Genomic DNA, 19799 nt, shown 5'->3' on the forward strand with positions numbered 1-19799 from the left:
TGAAGGAAAGACACGTGGGGAATAACATAAGGTTCATTACTAACTTTACAATGTCCCCTTAAAGCCCAGTAGTATAAATACAATAGTTGTAATAATTGTTTGTCTGGCCAAAGTTTGGTCAGTCCAAAGCTTTTCAGTATGCATCAATATTTAATTAGGATTAAATGTGTCTTACTCCTATTGCAGTTTATCTTAAGAGAAATGATAAACAATAAATTGAGGATACACTTTAGAATATAAAAACTACATTACTATTTGTTAAAACAACTGAATTCTCAGACATTTGATAATACAACATGGAAAGCATTTTTCTTAATGGGCAGCCTAATGTTCTCCTACCTGCACACCGGCCACGAGAGAGTGACTGATCCTCTGCTGGGATTTTCTCCATCACATTCATATCACAGTCCTGCGAATCTAAACATAAAAGCATATTACTTGCAGAAAATGTGGTGCAAACATTTACTGAAAAAAAAAAAAAAAGATGAAGGGAAAGAAAAAAGTTTTTATAGTGCAAAGTTGTCTCTCTCACCTTCTTCAGTAGTACATTTAATTTCTTTAGGTACATTGTGCATTACTGGTGCTGGAGGCTTAAATAACTGTCTAAACAAACCAACAAAAACAAAAAAGAAGGTAATTAAGCAATCATTTGCATTCAAGTTACTCTGATAAGTAAAAAAAAAAAAAAAAAAAAAAACAGGAACTATAATAACCTATCTGTTTGTGGCTCTCTTCGCCCCTCTAGTGACTGTGCATGGGAAGACAGGACTCCAGTGCCCCTGCACACTGAACACCACATATCCTGGCCACTGGTTTTGGTGTTCTCATCCAGAGTACTTACACTGGAGTTAATCTTCTTTAGTTCAGTGCAATTCCCCTTTGTGATCATGGTTCTAATCATGCTGTTGTCACCCCCTGCTTCTACATACTCTGCAGTGTGAGTTTGTCTTAATTCTGTGGGGATAGTTTTAATGCTCCCTTGTAGAGCCAGGAAGAAGGCTGAAGCCAGAGATGGTTGTTCTAGCCCTTCATTTGAAGTTGGTGGGTCTGTGTCTTCCAGCTTGTCATCAGCCTCCTAAAGATAAAGATAAGCACATATAATTAGACTTCAAAATACATGCAGCTTAATCCGCAGTCTTAAAAGGGAACATATGTCTAACATTCACCTGTCTCTTCTCTAGCCGGTCAATTCTGTGCAACAGTTTTCTGGCTGCGTTCGTGAAGCCTTCAATGTTCCTAAGGGGCTCTGCATTTTCACTCTCCCCATTTCTTGCCATCAGAACAGGCACTCCCAAGGACATAGCTCCACAGGAAAACACAAACAATTGGTTCTAAGAGTTCTATATTCTACATTCAAACAATAAATACCAGAAAAATAAATTAAATCTACTGAACTAATTTAAGTACGTTCAGTGTTGCTTTTTGCTATTGGATGCCAGTGAATCTGAGTTTACCATAGTTTTAGTAGTAGAAAAAAAAAAAAAAATCAGAAGGTTGAAATTTTTGTTCGAGTTCTAAACATTCTTTTGTCAAAATAATTGATGTTACAGTACAGCAGAAAACCCAGCAACCAATTTTTACTTAAAAACTATGATCGTTAACCTTACATAATAAGACCTCAATGGTGGTGAAATGTAAAGAACAGTTAGCATTAAGAAACAAACAAAACTGCTTTGACTTACTGGCCTGTTTGCAGTTCTGCAATATGAATGTAGCAGCCTTCCTAACTTCCTCACTTGTGTCCTCTGTGAGGAAAGTTATGATAAGCGGCAAGCCACCACACTGTACCAACTGGGACTGGTGCTCGCCTACAGACAGGAAGAAACAGTTGTAAAAAATATCTGGATAGGATAAATAATCAGTTTTCTATAAAAATGCAATCCAACACCACCATCAAACACCACACCGAAACATCATGCTGCTGAGCACCCTCACCAGAGGCCTCAGTGCAGTGGCCCAGGGTAAGTAAAACTGAAAGCCTGTCCTCGGGGTCCAAGTTTGGACTAGTCAACAGGGAGGAGAGATGGGACACTATCGCATACTGAGCCAAACTTGAAGCTAGAACAGCTAAACAGAATAGACTGTCAATGAAGAAGAAAATTATTTGGTTGGTTGTATGATCTGTTCATGTGCATTGGTTTGTATATGAGAGACATACGTACAGTTATCAGTAATACAGGCTGACAGAGTCTTGGATATAGTGACACAAAGTTGACAAGACCATATGCTTGTATTCACTGCAGAAACTAGACGAACCAGTACAAGAGTGAGAGTCTCCAAACCTCCTAAGGCAGAAAAACTCTCCTGGACACAGGCTGCAACAATAAGAAATGATTTATTTACATATTACCTAAATATAAGGTTTGACACAAGCCATTCTGCCTCTGCCACTTACAGTTGTTTGCAACTGACATTGCTATGAAGGAACAAATTGGTTTGAAAATCTCTGTGCTAGGAAGACCAATCTGCTGAAGCCAGATTTTTATCATAGGAAAGGCTGCCACACAAATACACTGGCCCTCCACTGAAACAAAAAAAAGAAACATAATCATGCAAAAACAGTTAACTCTTTTTATGCAGACTGCAGCACTCTATGGTTTGACTTGGAAGTAGTACCAACATTATCAATGCTTTGCATACTAACTAAAAGTATGATGCACAAATACAGCAATGATGTTACCATTCTGAGGATTGTTGACACATCCACAGAGAGCACTAGATACAGATGTCCAAAGTCGGTGGGTTTGAGTAGCGTTAGCTAATTTCAGTGTTGCATCTGTGGATAGGGGAAAAGTTGTCCTGCAAAAATATATACATATGTGAGTGAGAACTTTTAGAGAAAGTTTTTGCATTCAACCAAAGAACAGTTGAAATAATAAAAGGAAACATCTAGCACATAGCACTGAGAAGTACCTGTAGAGATCCAGTAGAATATCCAGGCAACCAGTGGTCTGTGCTAAAGTCTGTCCTAATTCTGCAACAGTACATACACACAAGATGGCCGCAAAGGTCGGCACAATAAAAGCAAAAATCGTAATACTCTCAAAAAATCTTATATCAAATTTACTTTGTTCCACAGATATGAAATGGCTTGCATGGGCTAAAAAACAAACCAAAGAAAATATATTGTAAAATGACATGCAAAATCAGATCTTGTAGATTTAACTTATCATTTAAAGATTTTTAATCTTACTGTTGTTGGCAACCAGTACAGACAGCAAGTAGACAGACACTCTCTTCTGTGTCAGCGGTATGTCTTCTTTCATCAACCAACCAGCGAGGTCTACAAATGTCTCTTTTCTGCACAGGGAATTCTTGCAATACACTACCAGAAGAAAAAATATATAGTATAAAATCAATAGGTAAGACTAATTTAGGCTCGCAATAAATCCAAAATTACTTGCACCTGAAAATGCAACACTTCAGAGATTTGTAATACATCTTTCAAAAAGAACAGTTGGTCCCATTTCAAATCTGAATATATCATAATGGGACACCATGGGCATGACAAAGCTGTCCAATGTATGTCCTTTGCAGCTTTGAGTATATATACAGAATGAAATAAACACTGTACATAGTTTGCCAATAGCCTCTTTTTAACCCCCAAGTTAACTACATATATTAATCATATTGTCAGAGGTTCATGGAAACGTCTTGACCATAAATGTGGAAAGTGTCAACATTTTCAAGGACAATCGAAATACATCCATCCATGTCATTAAATTGTCTCATTTGGTCAGAAACTGCACAGTCATCCTTGGCCTCAAGTCTTGCAAATGACACAACCTGCATCGCATTTTTTGTAAGAAACAGCTGAATTGGGATTCAGGAACTATCAGACATTTACGCTTACCATTAGCATCTGCCAGTGTGCCAAGCGTAAAGAGTGCAATCTCCTTAACATCTGAATGAACAATACTGGTCTTGGAGAGGTTATACACAAACGCCACACCTCCCATTTCTCTCAGTAGGTCAACGTTATCCTCTGAAATGTTGAAAATAAACACAGGGGAAAGATACGCTGTGGTGTAACCCTGATTATGTAAATGCATTACTTACTACTGTAAGATGTTAGGGCCCCAAAAGATGGTGTATTTCTGCCCATGATGGTACACTATTACCTCTCTTTTCACAGATTGAGTGAATGGTAAGAAGCGCTTGCTTCTGTAATTCAGGACATTTCATCTGAAACTTCAGACATTCAACCAGCAAACTGAGATCTGTCCTTATGGCTGAAAGGAAACCGATTAAATCAATTGGTAACCACACAAATGTGCAGAAAGTGTAAATGTAAGTTAATATTGATTATATTGTATTAGGTATTTGTCAACAACCAACATTAATGTTACATAACGAAATAACGTTACAGAAACGCCACTTACCACTACGGTTATTGCTGCAAACCGCCGTCTTATCCATTTAGTTAAATGACTGGTGTAGAGGACATTAGTAACATTGAAATATCACCCAACACTACAATTAACTTAATACAACAAGAATATCACCTCTTCACGTTTTGTGAAATAACATTAACAAACGCCTTTCAGCACTAGCTAGCTTACTCGCTAACCTAGGCTAGCCAACAAAAACCTAACTAAACATTCAAGCTAATGTGAACTGAGGCTAAACCAGTCGTTCTTCCAAAGCACAGCTTTGCTTCACGCTAATGTCCAAATTTTTGACTGGCGAGTAACCGAACAAAGTTAAATTACGGTGACATATTTAACTTAACTAGTTAGCTGTAGTTGCATTCTCTTCTTGGAATTATTAATTAGCGCAGCAATGGCACCTGGCCCGTCTCGTTGCCACAGAAACAAAGACGGCTAACCTTTAGCTAGCATTAGCGTTAGTACACAGTTTTTATTACGGTAGCGTATCAATTATTGCTTCCACCACGAGAAAGCTTTAACTCTGTCTGTTATCATCTCACGAGATTCTCGATTTAAACTGATGCAGTTCGATAAAGTTAGCCCGATATTCACAGATTCGAGCTTCCGGCTTCAAAGAAGCAATATTAATAGACAAAAACCACCGTAACGTCATTTCCCTCACACAGACAATGTACTACATCCCCTTTTTTTTATTATCAAAATCACTAATATTTCGGGCGCTGCAGACAATATGGCTCTAAAAGAGCTGCCGGTGTTATGCCGAGTTCTGCCTGCTTGCCGCGATTTGCCTGCACCTCACGGGAGCGCGCTTGACCTAAGCGAAAACTCCTAACCAATAAATTCTGAGGCAAAGGAGGAGCAGTTCTTTCAGTTCACACACGAGTTTTAATTGAAATTCCAAAAGCTTGTACAAGGACCCTTTCCTGATTAGAAAATCGCAGTCTGCAAGCAGTTAGCTAGAACCAACTTCACAGGAAAGAGATGCAGAATAAAGGAAAACATACATTTCATCTCATTGGTTGACTATAGGTGGGGGAAGTCGCAGTTAAAACTTGACTTCCCCTTCGTTGGTGCACAGGCTAGTCCCAGCCTTCTCCTCCAATCTTCTTGAGCCAGCACCCTGCTATGAAGTCTATAAGACTGATTACCCCGTACCTTAACCTTTCCTTATATGGAGTTGTTTATCACTTTTCTGCTTCTTGACAGTCTAAAGTGCAACTCAGCTATGCAACCTTACCCATAGTGCATTCTGTTCCTGTTCCAATCCACTCCCCGACTTCAACTTTAATGCATACTTGTACTTCTCTTACAGCTGTCCCTGAGTGTAAGCAGTGCATTCTTTCTGCAAATCTTGACCTTCCTCACCTTGTATGTCCCTTCACACCGTGGGGACAGTGCTTGTAACTCCCTCTCCCTGTGCATTAGACCTGCACAACTCTAGCAATCATGTATTCATAACACAAGATATATCTGACAAACAAAAAGATAAACTGGTATGTATCAATAAAAAAGGAGCAGAGCTGAATAAATGTAACTTCCTTTAAATAATTCCCAACAATTCCCGCCTTTTGCATCACAATAGAGGTGCAAACCACTCACAGACCGTCTGACTCAAAATCCGAGTCATCTCTTTCCTCATCCTGGAAGCCTTGGAGCAATGACATTTGAGCAGCTGGGGTGTGGTTTTCCCCCTTTGCCAACGCGGTCTCTATAAGGCGGCTAACTAAACTGCGGAGACAAGGGATACAACAACAACCACAGCACACAAGCACAGCGGCAAAAACAGCTAATGACATCAAAACTGATAAAATCAAACTTAAATATTTTCCAAACATACCTTGCAGCCAGTTGGTAAAAGGGTTTTCTCTACCTGAGTTTGGTTCTTGGAATGCTGCAGTTCCCACCACAGAAGAGGGATCACTATTAACAGGGTTATGGTTAAAAGACATATAGTTCCCTTCGTACTACAAGGCCTGGGTGCCTAAAGGATGCCATGACCTCGGGCGTTCCATGGCAGTACAGGTGGGCTTTTTAATACACGGTCAAATTATGGTCTATTCTTGTTTAGAGCCCTCCCCAGCATTCGCCAGATCAGTTCTAACCTCACTCAAAGTTCGTGAGGGTGGAGGGGCAGGGTCACAATGTGTCAGGTGGTGCCAATATGCCCCAGCCTTTCCTTTTACCTGAACCGAGTGGGAGGTAGCCTCCACCACTTCAAAACCTGGGTTCTGCCCACTTTCTTTTGTGGACTTTCACTTGTACCCAGTCCCCTACCTTTACAGCTGGAGTTGATCCAGGAGTTGCCTGCTGGTCCCCCTCGGCTGTTTCAACCAGCACAGACAGACTTTTTAGGACACTGGTTAGTGCTTTCATATATTCTTCACAATCAATTTGCCACACATCCAACCCAGGAATCCCCGGAAGATCCCTGGGAGGGCCAGACATTGGGCGACCAATTAGCAACTCGTGGGGTCAAGTGTGTTTTGGACCCTGGTGAGGTGCGCATGGACATTAAAGCAGCAGGCAAGGCTTCTACCCAGTTTAGCTTAGTTCCATGACAGATCTTAGCGATCTTTCTCTTCAGTGTCTGGTTTGCTCTTTCCACTATTCCCTGTGACTGTGGATGATATACCTACCCAAACTTGTGCGTAATGCCTAATGCTTTCTCTACCTCCCCTAATTGTCTGTTGGTGAAGTGTGTGCCGTTGTCTGACCTAATGACTCTAGGGACACCATAACAGGGAATCAGTTCATTCTTCACCCATTTGACAACGTTTCACAACGTTGACACTCTCAGTCTTGCAGGGCTTGGCTCCCACCCATTTGGTGAATCTGTCCACCATGACCCAGTAGGTATCGGTATCCATTTACTCTGTTGTCCATTCCCATGTCAGTATAGTCAATGGTGATCTCCTTGAAACGGGCATCAGGCATGGGGTACTTCCCCAGCGGACACTTGTAGGGGGCCTTGGGGTTATGTTCATGGCATACAGTGCAGTCAGTGATGTAGTTTTCCACCATAGCTGTCATATGGGGATGCCACCAGTGTATCTCCACTGCCCTCTGTGTGTTTTTCCTACTCACATGTGCCTTTCCATGTGCTTGTTGGAATAGCAGTATGCACAGTTTTGCTGGAGCCACCAACCTTCCATCGTGTGCTCTTCATAGTCCCTCCTTTTGGGTAGCTACTTTCTTTATCCATTCATTCTGCTCGTACACTTCTGCTTGGGCTTGCATCTGCTTTATGTCTTCTGTGAGTGTGGGTAACTCTGTCTCTCGAAGCCTCTGCACCATTTGACTAGGCTGATAACCTCCTGCCTCTTTAGCTGCTTTATCAGCTGCATCATTTCCTCTTGCCACCCATGTGGTCAGCCTCTGATGTCCCTTGCACTTCATGACAGCTAGCACTGAAGGGAGGCTGTGAGGGTCCGAGCAGGAAGACACAGGATGCCAGGAATACTTTCAAAACAAAGGGGATTTATTCACCCTTTAAAAAAAAACAAAAATTATAGATATACAAAAATGATCAATTACCAACTAAAGAACTCTAAAAGAGGTCAACAAAGGATAACCCAACTCAGGAAAAATGTTAACTAAACATCTTAGAGAACAAACTAACAATCCAAAAAATGACCCAACCCAAACTGACACACAGGGGAACATATATACTGGCTGGCCAAACCAATACACAACACATAGGGGGATAAACACAAGATAACTACTAAATAATTCACAAATAAACTCTAAACAAATAATTTCCAAACTAACTTAATTCTTATTAATAAAGGAACAAAATTGACATAACAAATAATATTCCAAAATAACTATATAAGTCAAATTAAACATCTCCCTTATAGACCTCCCCCTCCTCCTGGGGCAGCCATTGGTATAGTCCAATTGAGGCAGACAGTATTTCAACCTCCCGAAGAATTCAGTCCAATCCTTTTCTCCAAATGGCTGACGCCCCAGGATCCACAAAACGGTAAGTAGTTAATTCATGGGATGGCCAAAGCTGAGGCCATCACAGAGGCTCACAGCTTCAATGAGGTCTTCCATTTGTGTCTTGTGTCTGATAGGACTGTTGGCTATGGTTGTGAATCCCCTTCTCACCCATTGAGGCCCATCAATGTGCACTGCGTTGTGGGCATACGCTGAGTTTGTATAGATGTTTACTCATTTGCCTTTGGCTTTTTCCATGACCTTGGTGAGAGCAATGATTTCTGCCAGCTGGGCAGAGGCGGGCTGTGCAACCTGGCTGCTCTCCACAGTGATGTATCCTTGGATTGATTGTCCCTCTACCACAGCATAGGAGGCAACATTTCCTTCTTCTCCTTTATAGCAGCATCCATCGGTGAAGAGCTCGAGGTCCGGCTCTGTCAGGGGAGTGGTGGCCAGTCATCCCTCAGTCTGATTTCAGTGGCAGCTTTTTCCTCACACACATGGGGTTCATGTGTATCTGAGGTCATTCCTACTGCCATGTTGGTGGCTTCAGTGTGGAAGGAGATGTGGGGCTGTGTCAGTGTTTCAAGGATCTTTGTTCTTCTTACTACTGACAGGGTGAATGCTTTTGAATTCAGGAAAGCTACTACCCCATGGATAGTGTTGATTTTCAGTGGATGGAACATGACTAGGTGGGCTGTCTTGTCCACCGCTTTTGCTGCTGCTGCCAGGTACCGGTGCATCCTGCTTGACTCTACTCCATGTTGTCCAGTTTGGTGCTGTAGTACATCAACACCCTCCTCTCTCCCTCCTTTTTCTGATATAGCACGGCATTGACAAAGCCGTGCTTTTCAGAAACATCCAGGTGGTTTTTGGTTTTCTGGCCACTGGTCTCCCATGGTGTCCCTTGATACTGTGTGCTACTACTACAATGTTCTGTGTGTGTCACTATGTCAAGGTTTTATGTGCTTGTGTTGCTCCTTAGCCTCTACTGAATTTATTTATTATCATGTATTATAATTTTAATTCAATTCATCATTATTCTCATTTTTTCTTTTTTTAGTGGGTATAAGCCTCAATTGTTATTTCTTCTGTGCCTTTTTCCTGAATACTCTGTGTGGGGTGGGGTACTTACTGAGTGCTATACATTGCCTTCCGCCTTACCATCTCGCTCGCCCCCTCCTTTCTTTGACATTCAAGTCACACTCTTTCCCTACTCCCCTAAGTCTGTCTCTTTTTTGCTGCACTTCCTTATGTTTCTCTCAACTGCTGATGGGGCAACGCCCTGTCAGCCAACGCCTACTTCCTCCTTTTCTACTCTATTTTCACTTCCTCTTTTCTGCCCCTTCACCGTAATGGAGAGCACACACACTGTTAGACACACAATTAAAATTCTGTTATCAGATCATGTAAATCAATTCCTTTCTACTACTTTAACACAATTTTGCATACAATTAAACATTGGTTTCATGACACACACTTCTCCGTGCTACTTCAACAGACAGAGGGCTTATCACCGTTAGGTTTCCGCTCTCCCGCTACTTCACACGGAAAACACAGAGGACAAAATGACACAAGTGCTTGCTATAACTGTCATGCACGTGGTTTAGTTTAGTTTTTTCTTCAGATTAAGCTAAATATCTAAATAAATAAATGCTCCCACACTAATGAATCTTATGGTTTTAATAATAATTGGGGCTATTTGGTCATGACATCATTTCATACATTTGACAATATCCAGTCTCATAGCAACAATCTGTCCTGCATCAACCCCTCGCACTTAAACTGATCAAGTCACGTATTTTATGAGCTGATATTTACATGCAAATTTAACACAAAACATTCAGTGGCCATCCCTAAAAACCTCATTCTACCATAATGATCAGTCTATAAAACTTTTTTTAAACAACAAGCATCCGTTGGAAAGCGAGCAGATTGCAGGCAAATCTTTGAGTTCTTAATTTCGAAAACACTACTTAAAACAGAGTTTAGCCTAATAAAACACAGATGACATTAAACATTCAGAAACTGCAATTAGACTGGGATCTGAGTTTTTGCTTTGGTCAAGCGCACTCCCGCGAGGTGCAGGCAAATCGCGGCAGGCAGGCAGAACTTGGCGTAACTCGGCATAACACCTGTGTTCTGTAAATGGCAATACCACAGCGGAAAATATTCAATAACTCCAGGACCATGCACTGTAGTGACGTCAAATTCATGTCATACATCAAGGAACTGCCATTTAACACACTGCAACCATAACTGTTGTCAATTTTGGCTTTGACTGACATTTATGAGGATTTTATTATTGCTTATGCAACATTATATTTCATATCTCCCATATTGCTTGCTGTAGTAACACCAAACTCCTGTCACATGTCAAGGGTGAACTCCTCTATGAACTGCAGCTGTTCATTTAACCATTTTCACTCTGCAATATTTTATATTAATTTTTATTAATTATTTAATATTATATTTCATATCTCCCATATTGTTTGCTGTAGTAACACCAAACTCCCGTCATACATCAAAGCTGGCCTCCTCTAAGGACTACTCTTTTATATTGGCCATTTTCATTGTAGGATAACTATGGTCACTCTATTAACAGCAAGAAATCACTCATTAAGCATCAAGCAATAAAAATACGACTGGTCTCAGAAAAATACGATTGGACTTATGAAAATACAGCTGGTCCAATAAAATACGACTGGTTCAATAAAATACGACTGATCTCAGAAAAATACAATTGGACTCAGGAACATATGACTGGTCCAATAGCTTACGAATGGTCCAATAAAATACAACTGGTCTCAGAAAAATACGATTGGATTCAGAAAAATACAACTGCACTCTGAAAAATGTGACTGGTCGAATAAAATGTGACTGGTCGAATAAAATGTGACTGGTCGAATAAAATGTTACTGGTCGAATAAAATGCGACTGGTCGAATAAAATACGACTGGTCTCAGAAAAATATGATTGGACTAAGAAGTATATGATGAGTAAAATACAGTTGGTTGAATAAAATATGACTGGTCCAATAAAATACAACTGGTCGAATAAAATACGACTGGTCTCAGAAAAATACGATTGGACTAAGAAGTATATTACAAATAAAATACGACTGGTTAAATAAAATATGACTGGTCCAATAAAATACGAGTGGTCTCAGAACATACTATTGGACACAGAAAAATACGAGTGGTTGAGGAAAATATGACTGGTCTCAGAAAAATATGATTGGATTCAGAAAAATACAACTGCACTCTGAAAAATATGACTGGTCGAATAAAATGCGACGGGTCTTAGAAAAATACGACTAGTATCAGGAAAATTCTGGAGATTCTGCCTATGGGCCGAACAACAGTGCAGAGTACCCCGCCTTTTTGGGGGGGGGGGGGGTGCTGAAAGGTGCTCCTACTGGGGATTTCATAATTCTGTCGGGGGACTTCAATGCTCACATGGGCAGTGACAGTGAAACCTGGAGGGGCATGATTGGGAGGAAAGGCCTCCCCGATACAAGTGGTGTTCTGTTGTTGGACTTCTGTGCTAGTCACAGTTTGTCCATAATGACCAACATGTTCAAGCATAAGGGTGTCCATCAGTGCACTTGGCACCAGGACACCCTAGGCCAGAGGTCGATGATCGACTTTGTAGTCATGTCATCTGACCTTCGGCCGTATGTCTTGGACACTTGGGTGAAGAGAGAGGCAGAGCTGTCAACTGATCACCACCTGGTGGTGAGCTGGATCCGCTGGCAGAGGAGGAAGCGGGACAGACTTGGCAAGCCAAGTCACTGAGGTAGTTCGGCAGCTCCTCGGTGGCAAAGCACCGGGGGTGGATGAGCTCCGCCCCGAGTACCTCAAGTCTCTGGATGTTGTTGGGCTGTCATGGCTGACACGCTTGTGCAACATTGCGTGGCATGTGGGGACAGTACCCCTGGATTGGCAGACCAGGGTGGTGGTTCCTCTTTTTAACCCTCTGGGGTCGACGCACGCGCTGGCGCGTTTTGATGCATCTTTTCCTGATAAGGCCGAATCAAACTTAAATTACTCCGTCATTTCTGATCGTACAGATAAAAGAAGTATATCATTCAAATCTGTAAAGGGTCTAGTTTTAGTGATATACCATCATAATAACAACAAAACGTGCTTTTTTTAAATAAAGAAAGCCGACAGGGTGTGCTCTCGGCCTTTTCTGTCTCTGCCATTTCTCTTCACAGACGCGTAAATAAAACAACCACAATCTCAGCGAATACTTGGCTCATAAAAATAAGAATTATATGGCTAGAAAGCTTGAAATGTTTTCTTTTAAGTGAAACAACTCAAGTCGAAAACAAATCATCACTTTTTATTTAATCCGTATAAATGTAAGGAGAAGTCTCACCTCATTACAGGTAATGCGGTCCCGCCTTGTACACTGTCCACTGTTCACATGTAAATAATCTCAGGTGAACCAGGTAAATATGTGCACACCCCCGAGAAATGACATAAAACGTCAAACTTCATCATAGAATTTACTCACTTTTTCTGCGCGTTTGGATGATGACGCGTCACGGACATGAAGAAGCGCTTCTTATATTCCACACAGAGACAAATAGTTTAGCTTGTCCTCAGAGTAAAAGGATTTTAACTCAAATGAGGATCGTTTGGCTCCTCGTTGTTTTGTATTGTGCTGCACTAATCCATCCCATCTACATTGACTGAAAGGCTCATTATGCGCGTCTTTGTCTGGTCGTTCAGTGCGTCTTTTGTGTTCTCAGGTAAATCACATGACTATTCATCCTCAGACACACCCTCTTGCATATGGCCTTTCTGGACAAAAAGTGTCTTAGACAATTTAAATCAGTGTATTGTTTACTGTGAATGTGTGAACAAGATGACATTCACAGCACTCTGAAGTAAACAGGTCTCCAAAGTCTTGTGAACCAATGTTCTGTTTGTGTTTTATGGTCTTATTTCAGTGAGTAAAAAATTGTAGTTTTTCACTAACCATGCATAAACACTTTTTTCTCACATACACAATCATGTATAAACATGCTGTTCACATATTATTGTAGCCAATTTTGTGCTGATTACAGTGTTATCAGACTTTAGACATTAATATGTTTAAAAGACACTGAAAAAAGCACAAATGTCAGGACATGTCAAAATTTGTCCAGGCCCCCAAAACCCCCTCAGACCCCAGAGGGTTAAAGGACATGTCCTGGTCAAAAATAACTCCAAGGTTTTTTACAGTAGTGCTGGAGGCCAGGGTTATGCCATCTAGAGTAGCTATAATTTTAGAAAAGTTATTTCTGAGATTTTTTGGCCCAAATATAATGACTTCTGTTTTCTCTGAGTTTAAAAGTTACTGGTCATCCAGGTCTTTATGTCAGTTAGACAGGCTTGAAGTCTGGTTAACTGGTTTGTGTTAACAGGTTTAATAGATAGATATAACTGAGTGTCATCTGCATAGCAGTGGTAATTAATAGAGTGCTTCCTAATGACATATCCTAAAGGAAGCATGTACAGGGTGAACAGAATCGGTCCTAGCACGGAGCCTTGTGGAACTCCATAACTAACTTGGACAGACTGGAATCTGTCCGATAAATAGGATTGGAACCATTTTAACGCTGTTCCTGTGATACCAATCACATGCTCCAGTCTCTGTAATAAGATGTTGTGGTCAATGGTGTCGAATGCAGCACTAAGGTCTAGGAGGACAAGTATAGAAACAAGTCCATTATCTGAGGCTAAGAGAAGATGATTGGTAACTTTCAACAGTGCTGTTTCTGTACTATGATGTGCTCTAAATCTTGAAAAAATTTCCTCTAAGTTTGTGGAACGCCACTTCCTTTCCAGCCTTCATGATACCTGCTTTAAGGTACGAATATGTAAATTATACCATGGGGATAGTCTTCTCTGATTCACTAACTTCTTTTTCAGAGGGGCTACAGAATCAAGCGTTTCACGCAGTGAGGTTACAGTGCTGTCAATAACATGATCAATTTGGTAGGGAGTGGGATTGAAGCAGCTGCCCTCCACTATGTTTATACTTGGCATAGATGTAAATAAAGATGGAATAATTTTCTTAAATTTATTAACAGCGTTGTCGGATAAACATCTGCTGTAGTGGAATTTTCTTCCAAACGCTGCATGATCCATCATTTTAAATTCAAAAGTTATTAAAGAATGATCTGACAAAACAGGATTTGGGGGAAAAACTATTAGATGTTCAATTTCGATGCCATAGGTCAGAACAAGATCAAGGGTGTGATTGAAACAGTGGGTGGGTTTATTAACATTTTGAATGAAACCAATTGAATCTAATATAGAATTAAATGCAATGCTGAGGCTGTTATTTTCAACATCTACATGAATGTTAAAATCTCCCACTATAATAACTTTATCTGATCTAAGCACTAAATCAGACAGAAAGTCAGGGAATTCAGTTAAAAACTCTGAGTAAGATATAGGTGGACGGTACACAATGACAAGTAGAACTGGTTTTTGTGTTTTCCAGTTTGTATGTGAGAGACTAAGAGTGAGGCTCTCAAATGAGTTATAACTGTTCTGAGGATGAAAGTTTAATAATAAGTTTGAGTAATCATACCCAATATTACAATAACTTTCATTATAAATCATTCATGGCTCCTACACACCAGCCCCTAATTACTAGGTTATTACCTAATAATTACTTACATTTAAATTTAAAGGAGACATGAATCAATAATAATCTTAATCAAAGTTCACTCAAAACAAATTTACATATGTTGTCTTCTTTCTTCTATGATCCTGGATCCTGTATGAGTCATAAGTCAGTAAAGCAAACAGTCTTGGTTAGAGTAATGTTCACCATCACTTTGGCAAGTCTGTCAATCAAAATCAGTCACGTGTGAGATCAGTCACCAAGGGCACCATACAATGGCTCCTCATCCATTTTCAGCTTCTTGTAGTAGCTTGATTATTGGTCGGACCAGGCAGCTGCTCTTTGTTTTGATGTGCACTGGATGCACAAATCCTCTTCTGTCTGGAAATGTTTGTAGCACTTTTCCCATAACCCAGGAGTTTTGAGGTGCCGTGTTATCCACTATCAGTACTGTCTCCAGGGGTGAGGTTGCATTTCATTCCTTGCCATCTCTGACGTTCCTGAAGTTGAGGTAAATGTTCCTTTAACCCATTGTTTCCAGAACAAGTCTGAAATGTACTGGACTTGCTTCCATCGCCTGTGTACATATATGTCTGCATTTTGGAAGTCTCTTGGTGGCAAAGATAGTAAGGTTCACAGCAGTAACAGGTGGTTTGGTGTTAATGCTTCCAGGTCATTAGGATCCATGGATGCTTTGGTTATTGGACGACTGTTAATGATTGCTTCTACTTCGCAAAGAAGTGTGTGAAAGCCTTCTACTTTGCAAAGAAATGTGTGAAAGCCTTCTTCATCGAGGTTTTGTACCTTCAGGATGGAATTGAGGACTTTGCACACTGATCTAATCAGCCTTTCCCAAGATCCTCTATAATGTGAGCCAGCTGGGGGGTTGAAAGTCCATTTAATTCCTTTCTGAAGAAGAATGTTGTTAATCTGCATCTGATTCCACTGTTCAATGGCTGTCCTCAATTCACGCTCTGCTCCTATGAAGTTCGTCCCATAATCAGAGAATTGCTCCAGAACTTGACCGTGTCTTGCTATGAAACGTCTGAGTGCATTTATGAAGGAGTCTGTATCCAGTCTATCCAAGCTGCAACTACAATGTGGATTGCTCGTATGGCCATGCAAGTAAAAATAACTCCATACTTCTTCACTAGACTCCTTCTGCTCTTTACCTCGAAAGGTCCAAAATAGTCTACACCAACATGAGTAAATGGTGGTTCATCAGGAGTAACTCTTTCAAAAGGCAAGTCTGCCATCTGCTGGGACACTGCCTGAGCATTCAGTCTTCGACAGAGAACACACTTGGCCAGAATTCTTCGTATAGCTGTAGGCTACTAGCACCAGTGATCCAATACTTCTCTCATAGTTCGGATAACATGTGGTTACGACCACCATGTCCCACTTGCTGATGAATGTACTGAAGAAGAAGATCAGAGATGTGGAAGTCCTTAGCCAGTATTACAGGATGTTTAGCCTCCACAGGCATGGATGGCCTGCTGAATCGCCCACGGACTCTTAGAACACCATCTTCTATGAGTGGACACAGTCTATAGATGTGGCTACTTCTTCTCACACTTTTGCCTTTTTCCAGTCTGGAGAGTTCCTCTGGAAACCTCTTCTTTTGACAGAAATTGATCTCCAGTTCGGCTCTTTCAACTTCCCCCATTGTTAGACAACTTGGAGCAGTTTCCCTCTTGAAAGTGTTCATATTCTTCTCTAATAACCGTCTTTGTTGTTCCACATTCAAGTCAGACTGTGTACACAATGTGCTCAAATGTTTCCTCTTCTGGCAACAAGACAAGAGCCAGTTCTTAAACCTCAACATCCAGGCTACAGACTTTCTTAGTTGGGTCCAAGAGAAGAAATAACATCGTCAGGATGACAGGCCACTCCCTCTCAGGTTGAAGGAGGAAGTGAGGTCCTAACACCCATGTTTGATTCTTGAGAAATGCATCCACTTTCAAACCTCTAGAGGCCACATCAGCTGGGTTGTTTGCAGTGTCTACAAACTGCCACTGAGAGAGTTGTGAAGACCTGAGGATTTCTGACTCTCTGTTGGCAACAAAAACTTTGAATCTAAAAGTCTCATTCCGGATATATTTCAGTACGGATGCACTGTCTGTCCAGAACACAGACTCCTGTGTGCAGTTCCTTCCTCCACAAGACATCAATGCGACTGGACATGGTGGCAGCGATGAGCTCCATCCTAGGGATGGTAACAGATTTCAGTGGAGCCACTCGAGCCTTACCCATGACAGAAGCACTGTGTAATTGTGAGTATGCATTTTTTGACAGCAAGTAGGTCACTGCTCCATAGCCACCTTCACTTGCAATGCAGAAATGGTGCGACTGTGCTGTGATTACTTCTCCAAAGTCCAGTGGTTTCTGACATCCAAAAAACAAAGTTCCTGCAGCCAACTTATCCACTTTTTAGCTACCAATTCAGGTATGTCGTCATCCCAGCCATGTCCTCTCCAGCACAAATCCCTCAAGATTTTCTTTGCGTACAATACAACAGGACTCAATATACCAAGCGGATCATAGATGGAACCTACTGTGGAGAGAATTCCTTTCCTGGTGAGTGGTGTCGTTGAAATTTCTTTAAGTTTGAGAGTTGCTAATTCTCAGAAACAACCACAAGTGTGATGAATCATCTCAGGTTTAATCACGGGCCCGCAGAGGACGTCCTTGCAGAAATCCTCTGACTCTGTGTTACAACACCAGGTTTATATACAGTACTGTGGACTAATCTGAAGCCACCCTACATGTTTGTTCAGGTGTCCTCTATCTCCAGGCCTCTACCAGCACAACCTTATTATTATTTACAACCCTCTATAACCATAAAACACTAACCCAATAACAAAGACAGAACCACATACCATCAAAGGGTCAAGCAAACATTCAAGTCACCCCCTTGACATCTTGGAAAACCCCCACAGTGGTCTGTTCTTCATTACAATCTTAAACCTAAAGGTATCAGACTGAATGCACCAAACCACACCAAGTACTCTTTCCACAGGTAGCAGATCCGGGTCCATATACAATGACTTAGCTTTGCAACTTTCAGGTATAGCAGCTAGAACACTTGCCTGTTGCTGATCCACTTTTTGAGCTGGAAACCACCTTTAGCACAGATGGTGACAAGGTCATGACAGAGCGGCACTGCTTCTTCTTCAGAGGCCACTGATACAAGGCAGTCATCAACATAAAAGCAATGCATGACCTTATCCACTGTTTCTTGACTGAACTGATCTTTGTTGTCCTCTGCACATTTCCTGAGGGCAAAATTAGCACAGCTAGGAGATGACGTTGCCCCAAAGATGTGCACTTTCATCCTGAAGTCAGTTAGGTTCTGGTTTAAATCTCCATTAGGCCACCAGAGAAACCTCAGTAAATCTGCATGCCAATCCATATATGCAGATGCCACCTTTTGCTCATTACCAAAGTGTTCCTTCAATAATGTTTTAGCTTTGATATATCCTCTGTCTGGATTAATGTGCTGGCAACTCTTAACAAGCTCCTTAGCACGTCCCTTAGTGTGCTGCTCCAGGAAATAAAGTCGATCACTGTTGTTTTCAGTCTTCCTTTCGACACCGTTCTCAAAAGCTTTAATAAAGGCATGATATTTTAATGGATCTCCATCAAAGACGGGTATCTCTCTTTCTGGCAAAGAAGAAAGGCATTGCTGTTGTATCAAGAGTAGTTATTTCATTTTGCTTTTTCATAATGTCAAACATGCTGCTATGATGTTAATTTTCTGTCCCAACATTTGCATTCAAGGCACCTCCACTATGCATTTGTGTATCCTTTTGGGCACTGTGATGCATTGAATGCTGTTTATGTTCATGGCCTGTATATTTTGCAGGCTCTGAAGGAATGAGCTGGGGTGCATTTTTCTCCTTCTCCTTAGGCCTTGCTCTTGGATCTAGATGGTCGTGTTTAATATACGTTTGTGGAACAAATACCTTAGCCTTGGGACTAAGAACTTATGTTCTCACTGGTCCTTTTTCCAAGTACGAGTTCATTCCATCTGAAACTTTTGAATCTTTTCCACTTATAATGCTTTGAACTTTTAATACATTTAGTTTAGCCATGTGTGCTGCAATTTCCTCATCCAATTTAAGTTTTTCCTTCTTTTTCCGTAGTCGTTCCTCCTCCTCTTCCAGCTGATGTTTCTCCTTTAATAATTTCTGCCTTGCCATCAATGCTGCCAAGTCAACCTCTGCTTTAAGATGTGCTGAAGAAGTAGGAAACAGCAGACTTTCCCTCCTGTAGCAGAATTTTGGGTTCTAGATGCTCTGCTTTCTACATTTGTTACACTGTTGCTTGGTTTTATATCATCTTGCATGCCATTTGTCACAGTTATGAATACAGTCTGTGTTGATGCTTCTGGTTCATCTGTTATTGGAAACAACTATTTATTGCAGCAGGATCAAACTGAATAGCATTGTCATTATACAACATTTCCTCATTTTCACTCATCCATTGCTTGACATTGTCCATAAATGTGTTACTGTATTCCAGAATACTTGCAAACCATTCGTTTTGTTTATTCTGTTCATCTTCTGGGAGTAAAGGAATCAACATATTATGTGACAAGTCTGCATTTTCACATAATTGAATTAAACTCTCCACAAGAGGCCCCACTTTTGAAGCCTTTTCCTTTCCCTCCATAAGTGCTTTTATTTCTGGAATGAGCCCTTTAATTTTATTAACGGCGATTTTGCGTTCCCTTTGAAGCTTTTCAATTTTATTTTCCCAGGTCTTTGCAGTGAGTTTAGTTTCTCTTTTTCCACACTCCATTTCAGAACTTTCAGCACTAGCATTTGTTTCACACGTTTT

The 19799-nt window shown here is 40.9% G+C and overlaps 1 protein-coding gene across 7 annotated transcripts in view; it reads right to left on the reverse strand.

Moving 5' to 3' along the window:
• Positions 1-19799, reverse strand: part of terb1 (telomere repeat binding bouquet formation protein 1) — a 32474-nt gene that overhangs the window by 4187 nt on the left and 8488 nt on the right. For 2 of the 7 annotated variants that reach the window (XR_003295953.1, XM_026311637.1), the window contains exons 1-14: positions 4383-5372; positions 4122-4232; positions 3854-3985; positions 3194-3325; positions 2914-2974; positions 2681-2799; positions 2396-2524; positions 2163-2315; positions 1936-2067; positions 1683-1808; positions 1167-1303; positions 714-1075; positions 533-603; positions 340-417 (exon numbers count right to left, since the gene is read on the reverse strand). Coding sequence is in view for 6 of the 7 variants with exons in the window: in XM_026311637.1 (XP_026167422.1) it covers positions 340-417; positions 533-603; positions 714-1075; positions 1167-1303; positions 1683-1808; positions 1936-2067; positions 2163-2315; positions 2396-2524; positions 2681-2799; positions 2914-2974; positions 3194-3325; positions 3854-3985; positions 4122-4232; positions 4383-4419 (1780 nt within the window). In the remaining variant the exon portion in view is untranslated. Of the gene's footprint in view, positions 1-339; positions 418-532; positions 604-713; positions 1076-1166; positions 1304-1682; positions 1809-1935; positions 2068-2162; positions 2316-2395; positions 2525-2680; positions 2800-2913; positions 2975-3193; positions 3326-3853; positions 3986-4059; positions 4233-4382; positions 5373-5395; positions 6023-19799 lie in introns of those variants that run through there. The other 5 variants (XM_026311633.1, XM_026311632.1, XM_026311634.1 and 2 more) reach the window with 5 other exon arrangements.

Source organism: Mastacembelus armatus, chromosome 6 (genome assembly GCF_900324485.2).
Source record: "Mastacembelus armatus chromosome 6, fMasArm1.2, whole genome shotgun sequence".
NCBI lineage: Eukaryota > Metazoa > Chordata > Actinopteri > Synbranchiformes > Mastacembelidae > Mastacembelus > Mastacembelus armatus.